General features: G+C 36.6%; 1 protein-coding gene across 1 annotated transcript; it reads left to right on the top strand.

Annotated features, from left to right (window-relative positions):
* The first annotated feature begins 2,632 nt into the window (after positions 1–2,632).
* Positions 2,633–12,537, top strand: CD69 (CD69 molecule). The gene is made up of 5 exons (XM_046010655.1): positions 2,633–2,787; positions 7,318–7,440; positions 8,421–8,620; positions 8,972–9,075; positions 11,080–12,537. Exons 1-5 carry the CDS (start codon positions 2,724–2,726, stop codon positions 11,186–11,188), a joined length of 600 nt encoding a protein of 199 aa, XP_045866611.1. The 5' UTR covers positions 2,633–2,723; the 3' UTR covers positions 11,189–12,537.
* Positions 12,538–12,766: the final 229 nt, after the last annotated feature.

Genomic DNA, 12,766 nt, shown 5'->3' with positions numbered 1-12,766 from the left:
AGAGTTTAAATACTGTTGCAGATTTGTAACTGCTCTATTATCCTGTTATCACACCCCCAGGACCATTCTTGAGCCTCAATTTAATAAAAATGAACACTGAACACCAAAGAAAGCCAAACAGAGTTTATGAGAGATAACTTGTATATGAAGGAATCAACAAGAAAGAGGAATGTCGCTCCCCAAAGGGGTAGTGCGCAAGGCTTATAAAGGTGCCCTTCCAAAGCGTGAGGGGCTGGGAAAAGCATCCTTCAGTCCCATGGCCATTATCTGTCGTCTTTACTTTTCAGTGGACATGAGACAATCACAGGATACCTTTCTCCACAGTCAACATTCTCCTAGGGCTCCAGGAAAGTAGAAATACCTGTGCAAGGAGACTTTAAATTGTGACTTCTAATTTTGCTCAGGCCACCATTAATCCCTAAAAGCTGTTATTTCTCATTTGTTTGCTTTCCCAGAAGGAGGTATTTGTCTCTAAGAATATGGAATCTTTTAACCTCAGACATTTGCCTCAGGCATGTGGCCTTACAGGAATTAAGTCCCCTTTGCTTTTCCCATACTGTCTCATTCCCATGCATTATTCACAATACAGGGTATGGGATTAGTATCAGAATGTGGGCATTAATCCAGATATCCCAACTTTAGAAGAAAAAAACAGATCTGATCTAAGTTGCTTTCACCCAAAGAAATTAGCAAAAGTATCAGCTGTTTCCCATAAGTACCCAACTTGACTCTTCCACCACTCATCGCAATATTCAAGTGTGCACTTGCTATCCAGTGGCCATCTATAATCCTACATACTTCCCCGAGTAGCACACTGCAGTTTAGAAATATTATGTTTTTATACATATTCTTTCATTAGTTCATATTTATTTACTCAATGCCTTCAATAATACCTCATTGTACTGTATGTACTGTACGTACTGAGTACATACCAGTTTCCAGTTACTATGTCAAGTGTTAGAGACACGAAGGGACAAGCCAGAAAAAGTTCTTTTCCCCAAGCAGCTTACAGTCTAGTAAGGAAAGTACATGATAAACAATGGTATAATATCAGATATCGTCAAGTCATATAAAGAAAAATAAAGGTATACAGTGGCATAGAGCATGAAGTTCTATTTTATATAGAGAAGGTAAGTAAAGACCTTTCTGGGAAGATTACAGTTGAATAGTGAATCAAATGAATTGAAGGGAGAGCAAGACTTGTCAGGAGATGGAAGAAGAACATTTTGGAGAAGATACAGACTCTGAAATGAGGGTGTGCTTGACATTTTTGTGGTATAGCAGAGGTTACAGCTGAAGAAGACAGTGACTAATAGAGAAAATGGCAGGAGAGGTAGCTAGGGGGCAGATCATGGACCTTCTCAACTGTAAGAAGGTCTTTGGATCTTATGGTAATTTTGATAAGAAGCCTTTGGTGGGGACGGGGTGGGGGGAGGAAGAGATGAACATCTCATTGAAGTGATACAAATTAATTGTAAAACAACCCTTCTTGCTATTATGTGTAGGAAATTGACCGAAAAAAATGGAGTGGAAGCAAAGAGAGCCCTTAAGATCAACATGTACCTTTACATGTCTTAGGTTAAGAAATAGATATGATGGCCAAACTAAGCTGTGGTCGATGATAATTCCCAACCCACTTAGGTATAATACTTCCACAAAGGCTTTAATCTGAAAACACATAGTCTTTAAAGAGGTGCTATTAATGATGAAAATTCTGGCAGCAATATCAGTAACCAGAGTGATATTTTGATCCCCTCATTAAATCACTACGCACAGACATTCTGCCTTCATAGCTAATTGGGATGGTATTGATACCATGCAAGACATTTTTTATAAATATCACATTCCAAATGTCTGACACCTCAGAGATACAGGAAAATAATCTAAAATAGGGAAAATTCAGAGAAGAGTAACATATTAGGACAAATTAGGGCAATCTAAATGAAAGTCAAATATGACCAAAAAGTTAACAGGAGATAAATGAAACAGATAATTTAAGATAAACAATTTTAGAACATAGAAAGGAAGTTCCAGACCACAAGGTTTCTATTTCCTTAAAGCAAGTATGTACTAAATACCTTAAAAGAACTAGCCCCTAGGGAAGAAGTGAACGATAACGCTTCTGACAGCCAATTGATAGTTTCCAAAGTAAAATTCTTCCAGAGTGGAGAGAGATTTTTGAGGACAGAGATCTTAAAATTCTCATTGAACAGTAAATCCTCTCACCCCAAACAGTGTCAGGTTCATACCGCATGCTCAATAAATATTAGTCATTAATTAAATAAATGAATTAATCTCCAAATTATTTCCACCTCAAAGTTAGGAATCCTTAACTTTTCATTCTTTACTTAATATGTCGTCTCCTAAGTTATTTGTGTTCTTCACAAATTTAAAGAAGGATGTCTCAGATCCTGGGAAAACCCCGCTAGTCTCTTCATGCTACACCTACAGTTGTGAGAAAGCACATTGCAGACAACAGGGAAAACCCACAGCTCACCACAATAACACGTTGTAAATTGTCTGGGCCGCTGGAGCATAAATTAAAGAGAACTGATGTAGTTGAGTGGTTAGGAGGCAGGAGGAAGAGGGTGGAGACAATACAACGGAATATAAAGGCTGAGATAGGTCTTAGACTCAAGAGACTCAGCTAGAGCTTCAGCAAAGACTTTCGCTCTAGACTGGCTTGGCCTGGGATTAACCAGGGAATCGTGACTAGAACAAAGATGAATTCTGAAGATTGTTCCATAACAGAGAACAGCTCCTTGCATCCAGAAGGTGGACAACAAAGTAAGTCAGATCTTTGTTATACATTGGCCAGTCTGTCTTTATCTCACACACATCTACCTGTCATCTCTCTCTCTCTCTCTCACACACACACAAACACACACACACATCAATCTATCATCTAACTGTCTGTCATCCATCATCTATCCCTCTGTCTTCTGATAGTAGCAGTATTTTTTTAAATGAGAATTTGTCTTTAGAAACACTTGATTATGATTTACTTTGGTCCAGATAAAGGAGAAAATGAGAACAAGTATATATTTCTCTATCCATGAGAAGACAGGATACCTGAGATTTGAGGGAAACCACAAAGGTGGATTTCTGAAGATTGTTAGAAATCTGTTTTTGTTTCAGTTTATATCACATCGATTCTTCAGATTTAATCAGAAAACTCTCTGCATTGGCCCACTGCGTGTGTTCACCACCATTTTTCCGTATCCATCTGTACGTGCTTCGCGAAGCATTGCCCCTCTTTAGAGCAATGGTTTTCCCCATAACCAATTACATTCTTCATTGTCTTCACCTTGCATCCTTGTATGCTTTCTGTTTGCTTCAGCTTGGATTCCCATGACAGCACCCTCCAGTTGCTGGGAATGAGGGTTTTCAATCTTTGAAAGAATAGCTATAAACATATCTGAACATTAACCATGTCCGGAGGTATTTCTTAGGAGGACGTCATGAAAAATTCTTGAAAATACGAACTTCTGTTTTCTGTACTCTTCATGGAACTCTTTGGAACTCTTTGTTTCATCATTCTGTTTCCCCCTTTCAATCTTGGGCTTCAAATTCTATGTGAATCATACATGGTTCTTCCTTTCTTTTGTTTTTCATCAAAATAGGATCATCTTAGCTATTTACCTTTTCCTCTTTTCTGTTCATCTATTCTGTCCACAGATCTGTTCTACTTCTTATTACTAGAATGCTCTCCTTGTTTCTCCTATAGTATGTTTCTGTGATCTTTACTTGACTTCTTCTGTTTCTATCTCTTCCTCTCTAATTAACAAGATACTCCAAAACACTAGCATGTGGCAGGGACAGTTTACTTATAAGCAAAATTATCCAGTAATAATAATATTACTAACAGCAGAGCTGAACAATCTGGAGGAAGGGATTACTTTGTGAGTTTGTGAGTGTGTCTCTTAGACTGATTTACGTTAAAAAGACATCAGTCACTTCTGATAAACCCATCTTTCACCTAAGAACACAGAATCGACTGTAGATAACAACTGCAAGCCACAGAGATTTCTGGTGGCTAGGTAACCATATTTTCATGGCCCAGTTGAGCTGTTGAAATGGAGAAATGTATATAATAATATATACTACAATATTATATATATAATATAACATAACATAGTATCTATTATGTAATATAATATAATAATAATATAATAATAAAACTACTCAATAAATAGAGAGCATAATCGAAAGGACCTAATTCAGGGATCCTCAGCTTTATCTGAGTTCATCCAACTTCCTGCTGAATGTTTAGTTTATGCTGCTCTTGTGGCTGCTTTATTAGTACGGACAATCCTTGAGCATCACTTCTGGATGTCTCAATATACAACTGTGGATTTATTTTCAGTTTCTTCATTAGTGAACAAGGACCATAATCAGAGCGGAAGTTTGCTGTTGGGCAGTGTTTTGTCACCTAGGTGATAAGTCAAACTGTGAGTAACAATAGCCCTCATGAATGAAAACAAATGTACAGTCTGAGAATCATGTCCACAGCTTACCCACTGGATAAGCCAATAGACTGCGCTAGGCTCCGAGTCCATGAGCTATCCAGATGGGTTCGTGTGCGCTAAGGAACCAGAACTGTTGCTTCATTGAGTCTAAGTGGCATGATTGACTCTCACATGGGGAGAAGTGAAACTAGACAGACAGCTCTGAACTTGTTACCCTACCTACCAAGGGCTGCTTCTGGTGATCGACTGGTGGAAAAAAGGAAGATTTGCTTTGAGAAGCTGTGAGAAATAGAAGTAGATAGGGGCTTGGTAAAGGCTTCTCTTGCAAAATCTGAATGCAGACCTATGCTGGGAAAAACAATCCCCAGCAGCAAAAACTGAGTTGGCAACCAATAAACAATGAAAGAAAGCACATCTCTTTGCTCAGTTTGACTTTAGAGAAATGTTTAAGGAAAAGAAATACAAAAATCTCAAGATATGTTCTCTGCTAACATCCTTTTAATTATGAAAGCCATACACATTGAAAAATAGGGTCTGTTTGCATTTGAAGCTATTTTGTATGGTAAACTCTAATATCATGCAAGTGACCATTTTACATTTCAGGTTTTGAGAACGTAATAGGGAAATATGGGTTTCTCGTGAGGCCAAATTTTAAAAATACTGAGAGCTCATCCTAGCAAAAATCAAATTCAAACCCTGGACACAGAATCCACTCCACTTCTTCCTCAATTATTTATTTATATTCTAAAACAGATATTCTTCTAGTTTTCTTTAAACTAAGAATCATCATTCCCATCAGATTCATATTCCACAAAAGTATTTCTTATTGGTGAAATCAAATTTTTTCCTCTGTTCCAGCATTATATGGAAGATAAATTAATTAACATCCACATAGCATTTGTTGTTTAATGTTGTTATGTTTCTTCTATTATTTTAACTTCTCTTGGAAAATTCAAATATCTGACTCATTCACATATTTTTAATTGAGGTATAATTTATATACAATGAAGGCACAAATCTTAAATACACAGTTTATTGAATTATAACAATTACAATCAACACTGAAATTTCTTTTTTAAAAAAGAATTTATTTATTTATTTATTTATTTATTTATTTGACAGATAGAGTGAAAGAGCGTAAATAAGCGGAGCAGCAGGCAGAAGGAGAGGGAGAAGCAGGCTCCCCACTGAGCAAGGATCCTGATGGGGGACTTGATCCCAGGACCCTGGGATCACGACTGAGCCAAAGGCAGATGCTCAAATGACTGAGCCACCCAGGCACCCCTGAAATTTTCTATCACCCTAGAAAGTTCCTGTGTTCCTTTCTGGTCAAGTTACATTTCCCACACACATAAAAGCAATCACTTTTCTGATTTATATCACTATAGTTTAGTTCAACTATTCTTTAAAGCATAGTTGACACATATTGTTACAATTTTTTCAGGTGTACAACACAGTACTACTACATCCCTTTTTGTTATGCTGTGCTCGCCACAAGTGTAACTGCCATCTGTCACCATACAGCGCTACTGCAATATCATTGACTATAATCCCTATGCAGTGCCTCTCATCCCCACAATTTACTCAGACTTACTCATTTCATAACTGGAAGCCTGTATCTCTCATTCCCCCTTCACCCATTTTACCCATACCTTCATCTTCCTTCCCTCTGACAACCATCATTTTGTTCTCCATATTTATAGGTCTGATTCTGCTTTTTGTTTGTTCCCTCATTTGTTTTGTTTTTAAATTCCACACATGACTGAAATCATATGGGAAAAAAAGACTTCTTATTTTTTTAAGATTCTATTTATTTATTTGACACAGAGAGAGAGAGAGAGAGAGAGAGAGAGCGATCACAAGTAGGCAGAGAGGCAGGCAGGCAGAGAGAGAGGGAAAGCAGGCTCCATGCTGAGCAGAGAGCCCAATGCAGGGCTCGATCCCAGGACCCTGAGATCATGACCTGAGCTGAAGGTAGTGGCCTAACCCACTGAGCCACCCAAGCACCCTATATTTGTCTTTCTCATTCTGACTTATTTCACTTATAGTTCAGCAATTCTTGAAAGTCATATCAGTGGAAATATATAGTATACGATTGTAACTGCATTTTCTTTAGTCAACATTTTTTGATATTCATGCACTTTGTTTCATTTATCAGTTTTTTTTAATTGCTAAATAGTATTCAGATATACCATAATTTATCTTTATTCTTGTTGATGGATATGTGGGTTATTTCTAAGACTTGGCTCTTAAGAGTAAAGCTGCTATGAACATTCTTGTTTTGTACAAGTCAAATTGCTGGATCATAGGGTAGGTGTATATTTATTGTATAAAAATTCCCAAGTTATTTTTCCATTTTACTCTCCCATGAGTAATATATGAAAATTTCAATTGCTTCATATCTGTACCAGTCACACCAAAAAGTATCATCAATCTTTTTTTTAATTTTCAGTCATGTTAGTTGTAGCTATTTATATATCAATTCTGTATTTTTCATTCATTATCCACGTCTATTGTATTTATATCATCTCCCTTAAACAATAACTATACAGAGGTTAAAGTACTATGTTTAGGATATCCATTTTATATGTCCTCTAGGATAATCATATACTTAATAAATGTTTTTGTGATTCAAACAATAAAATTGTGATATATTTAGAATTTTTGGAGCTACTTAGTGCGCAGATTGGGAAGATATTTTATGATCTCATTATTATCCCTGATTTGTTTCACTCTCCCAGCTCACTCAAAATTTGGGAGAAATTAACTTATAAATTTCATGTAAGAAGATAAGGAGGCATTGAAATGTAAATGCTGCCTGAATTCATCATCAACTTTCTCTCTTCAGATAATGCAGCCAGGCCTCATTTTGCAACACAGCGTGAAGGTTGCCTTCAAGTTCCTGTCCCATGTGCTGTCATGAATGTGGTCTTCATCACTATTTTAATCATAGCTCTCGTCGCTATATCAGGTAGGTCTGTACTTCATGAATTCGTTGAGTCTCTGCTGTTAGCATTCATGTCCAGCTGAAATCAACAGGGATTACTTGGTCTAATTAATGAGAAATTCTGATTAATTTAGAATCACCCCAATTATGATATATGGCTGATTTCTTCAAGCATACTAAATATAATTCCATATTCCTTAGATGATCAATGCAGAGCTTTCTGAGTTTTTGAGAACTTTTTTACAAGTATTAAAAGTGCCTATGTTTTATAAATTATTGTGGGGGAAAATTACATTTGAACATATTTTAAAATCTGAAATAAAGGGACTGATTTAGATCCTAAAAAATAGACATTTAGTTAGGCCAAAAAATGTGAGTTTCACACTCATTGTTGATAGGAACAAATAATATCTAATCCACAAATTAATCGAGAATTGATCAGTCTTTTGTCTTTTATCTCCAAGACCACAGAATGGTGGTTATGGATAATTTAAAATATATCTAGAATCTCCTGAAGAGTCAACTGTGATATGGTATTCAAAACATATAGCAACACCAAGATACGTTTGTGTCTTTACAAACAGGAAATTTTACAACTTTATGAAACATCCTGAGCCAGAGATCTTTCTGTATTCTGAATTAGTTCCCTGTAAATTATTCTGTCCTTCATCTTCCGAAAGTGTTATATTGACTTCACTGTAATTTATAATGCCCTTTCCCCTTTCCAGTCCAAAGACTACTTGCAAGATTTTTCTATTTTCCTACCCCTTTCTGAGATTATGGCCCAAAAGACACACTCTTACTTCTTATACCCTGACAATAATGATGAGGCAGAACAGATTAGACAAGGTAAGAACTTGCCTTCTTCTTGCTTTTCTCAGAATTCACTCCTTTTCTCTCATCCTAAACATTGTCGCACTGCACAGCACCCCCTGAACTGATTTCGCATACTGCGAGTATTTACTTTCTTTTGTTACTAAAACAAACCACTTTCCTGTTCACAGTGGGCCGATACAATTGTCCAAGCCAAGATATGTTCCCATTGCCATCAAAGAGCCACGTTTCTTCATGCTCGGATGGTTGGATTGGATACCAGAGGAAATGCTACTTTACTTCCACTGAAAAGAGGGGCTGGACGATGGCCCAAAACTTTTGTTACGAGCAGGACGCGACTCTTGCGTTCATTGATTCTGAAAAGGACATGGTAAGATAGTATTCAAAAATAATTTCATAAACTATTGCTGTTTTTTAAGAGAGATAATCTGTGATTTCTTTCTGTTTCCACTGTACCTAATGCCCTTGCAGGAAAATTTAGTCATGGAAAGCCATATGATCAGTCTGAAGTCGCAATCAGGGTTCCATCTAACCTTGTAAATTTGCTTTGATTGCTTAATGTCAAAGACCAAAAATCCAAATGAGCTTGTCCTAACTAGAGCTAATAAGTGATCAGCTTTGATAACATGCTTTGAATTGAAGCTTCTCAAAAATAGGATGAATTATATATACTTACACAGAGGAGTTATTTAATACACACCTCCTTTATGCTTTCTTCAAGAACTTTTTAAAACGATATGTGGGTATAACTAATCATTGGATTGGGCTGAAAACTGAAGATAATCAAACATGGAAATGGTCAGATGGCAAAGAATTCAACAACTGGTAGGTTTCAAGATGTCTTTTTAAAATATTTTTATTATTAACATATAATGTATTATTTGCTCCAGGGGTACAGGAATCGTCTGTATGTCTGTGAATCATCAGGCTTACACACTTCACAGCACTCACCATAGCACACCCTCCCCAATATCCATAACCCCACCACCCTCTCTCTACCACCCTCCCCGCAGCAACCCTCAGTTTGTTTTGTGAGATTAAGAGTCTTTTATGGTTTGTCTCCCTCCTGATCCCACCTTGTTTCATTTTTCCCTTCCCTACCCCCCAAACTATCCAGTTTTCCTCTCAAATTCCTCATATCAGGGAGATCATATGATAATTGTCTTTCTCTGATTGACCCATTTCACTCAGCATAATACACTCCAGTTCCATCCACGTTGTTGCAAATGGCAAGATTTCATTTCTTTTGATGGCTGCATAGTATTCTATTGTGTGTGTGTGTGTGTGTGTGTGTGTGTGTGTGTGCGCACACACCCTACATCTTCTTTATCCACTCATCTGCTGATGGACATCTAGGTTCTTTCCATAGTTTGGCTATTGTGGACATTGCTGCCATAAACATTTGGGTGCATGTACTCCTTCGGATCACTACATTTGTATCTTTTTTTTTTTAAGATTTTATTTTATTTATTTGACAGAGAGAGAGATCACAAGTAGGCAGAGAGGCAGGCAGAGAGAGAGGAGGAAGCAGGCTCCCTGCGGAGCAGAGAGCCCGATGTGGGGCTCGATCCCAGGACCCTGAGATCATGACCTGAGCCGAAGGCAGCGGCTTAATCCACTGAGCCACCCAGGCGCCCCCTACATTTGTATCTTTAGGGTAAATACCCAGTAGTGTGATTGCTGGGTCATAGGGTAGCTCTATTTTCAACTTTTTGAGGAACCTCCATGCTGTTTTCCAGAGTGGATGCACCAGCTTGCATTCCCACCAACAGTGTAGGATCAAGATGTCTCTTTATCTTCCCCAGAGTGGCAGCTCAGGGAAGCCATTTTTCTTTCAAAGCACTGTTGGATATGACGGTTGTGTCCTTACGAGCAGAGCATTATCAATCTGTTTTATATGCTTACACTCCTTTGAATTCTTTAAAGAAGGGTTTTAATATTGCTATTTTTTTCTTTTTATCTACTTGGAAGTCATACAATAAATGCTTCTAGTAATTTTGTCTCAGCAAATTTTAGAGTGAATAATAGACTCAACATAGTCCAGAAATAATTACGATGATGCAAAAAGAAACACAGAACATTGACAATCTCATATACATTTTTTCCTGATAAGCTGACTTTTTAAAAAATAATTCCCTTTTACTCTTTCCCAGTTGTCATCCCTAGAGGAATAAAGCACAATATGTCTAACAGCAAATTAGAAGCTTCTATGAGCCTGACAGAAAATTGGCCCCAGAACAGAAGCTGTTGACTTTAATTTTATTACCTGTAACTGATGTACATTTTGAAGTTTGAAGAACATTTTATATAGTCAGTGTTAACGTTTGCCATCTGAAAACCCAGAACTGAATAAATTTCTTGCCTTCTAAATAGTTTCATGATGATTCCTAATATAGAAAATAAATTCAGATTTCTAGATAAGGCATTCTTAATATGTGTCCTATGGTTCTTTACATGCAGATTGGCTTCAGGGGCCTTCCATCCTCTAACATTGTATGCCTAACGGCTGAATGTGTAAACTTTCTGGGAACTGTTTCTCCAGCAGTTTAGCTGAGAAATAGCCAAGAGTCAGCCCTCTGGTGGTATGCCGCCCAGATAAATGGAAGTCTTTGCTCTTAGCTTTTTATCTTCCTTCCACAGACCCTTTCACTCAATTTTTGTTTAGTGTCTCTATAGATTAGTTTATGGTCACTTGATGACCTGACTTGCTTCATGAACTCCTACCAAGCAAAAAAGAAATCAGAGGCTACCCTCGCAAAGCTCATTCTCATGTAACTGAATGGAAATGATGAACTGAAAATAATTCTAAGTTTCTTTATCGTTTGACAGGTTCAACCTCACAGGATCTGAGAACTGTGCATATCTGAATAGTACGGGGGTCAGCAGCACAGCCTGTGGAAAGAATTTACACTCGATATGCAGCAAAGCCGCTAAATAACGAGGAAACCTATTTGCCTTTAGACTATTATAACACGAACTTGAGAAAATTTGTGTTGATCAATGCTGCTCCACAGTCAGAAATTTTCCACAAAGACTTGGTGAGAAAACTTTGTCTTGTTTTGGAAACCTTCTTCCAAACAAGACTATGGAAAAAAAGAAAGGGAAATTCCAGGAATATCTGCAGTGTGGAACACTCCTGCCATGAGCTGAAAAAATCAAAGTTTGACTGATCGTTACATCCAAGAATGAGAAGAACAACTTTAAACCTTATGGATGCACTTTATATTTTTTAGAATTTAGAAATAATAAAATAACTAGGCTTAGAGTTATTATTTATTGTTAGATGACTACCAAAACTGAGTGTGCTTCGTGTGTTTGCACTATTTGAAAATATTAGGTGGTGGTATTAAAAACCGAATGTAAACATAAGAGATTTTAACTGGTCACACGGACATTTAGTCTAAATGCATCTTTAAAAAAAAAAAATCAGAGAACATGTATAAGTGGACAAATGCTTACGAAACTAAGCTTTGTAATATTTCTCTCTTTTTAGAGAAGTTTGCCAGGTTACTTAACCATTTTCCCACCAAAAGTGTGGGATGATCATGTATTTATATTGTTCTTTTTACTTCTTCTGTGTAACTCATCTTTTTCAATGATACATAATTCACTGTCTTAAGAATCTTATATGTAGCATCTTACAGAGATACAGACAAGAACAAATACGAGGAATATTTGTGAAATGGATGAAAGTATTGGAAAATGTGCAATATGTGATGTGGCAAATTCCTATCAGAAAAACTTCTGTATTATTCAAACTTGGAATAATAATAGTCTTACCTGACTATAAATGTGTACCTTTCCTAATCAATTCTACCATGTGCAATGCTTCTTATGAAGTGTTTTCTGAGTGCAATAGTGTTTCTTTGTTTGTCTGTTGTATTCAGTGTCATTATAAGCTGATTATATGTATGTTAAAATAAAAGGAGAATTGCCAAATGGTTTCTAAGAAATGTTCATTTCTTGAAATACACTAAAAATTATATACCATACTAGAAAAAAGAAAACAAAATACTGTAATTTTTAAACTTGTCTATAGTAAATCCTTAGCTTTATAAGTTTGTACTTTTTGAACTGTTTTCATATGTATTCCCAAAAGAACTATATTTATTTTTCTGTATAGCTGATGCTCAGTGAACGTTCTAATTGACTTGGGAAGAATATATGTCATTTAAGGGTTTTTTTAAACTCTATTATTTTCTTCCTTTCTGTTATTATTCATCACCTTCATACTAAAGGGGCATAGGAAATTAGGAGACCCCTAGAATCATCTCGGGAGGACCTGTTTATAAAACTCACCTTCTCTCCAATAAAAGTTTAACTGGTCCTCGTAACTGATGGTCTGAAAGCATCTTATTCAATTTTGAAGCCCCCGACATAATTTAGTAATTGACCCAAAGTAATCCATGAAGGAGATACAAGACTTTGTGTTAATTTCTATGAGATACTTCAGTAAGGAAAAATTCTGTTACTTTCAAAAATGTTTTGTGAATGTATTTCACAGTATTCTTCTCTG

This window comes from Meles meles, chromosome 7 (assembly GCF_922984935.1).
Source record: "Meles meles chromosome 7, mMelMel3.1 paternal haplotype, whole genome shotgun sequence".
Classification (NCBI taxonomy): Eukaryota; Metazoa; Chordata; class Mammalia; order Carnivora; family Mustelidae; genus Meles; species Meles meles.
Note: the sequence above shows the minus strand (reverse complement) of the source record. Positions and strands in the feature narration are given on the sequence as shown.

Coding starts and splice junctions, on each gene's coding strand:
- CD69 (XM_046010655.1), top strand. CDS start 2,724: ATGAATTCTGAAGATTGTTCCATAACAGAGAACAGCTCCTTGCATCCA. Junction 2,788..7,317: donor TCCAGAAGGTGGACAACAAA/GTAAGTCAGATC, acceptor TTCTCTCTTCAG/ATAATGCAGCCAGGCCTCAT. Junction 9,076..11,079: donor GGCAAAGAATTCAACAACTG/GTAGGTTTCAAG, acceptor ATCGTTTGACAG/GTTCAACCTCACAGGATCTG.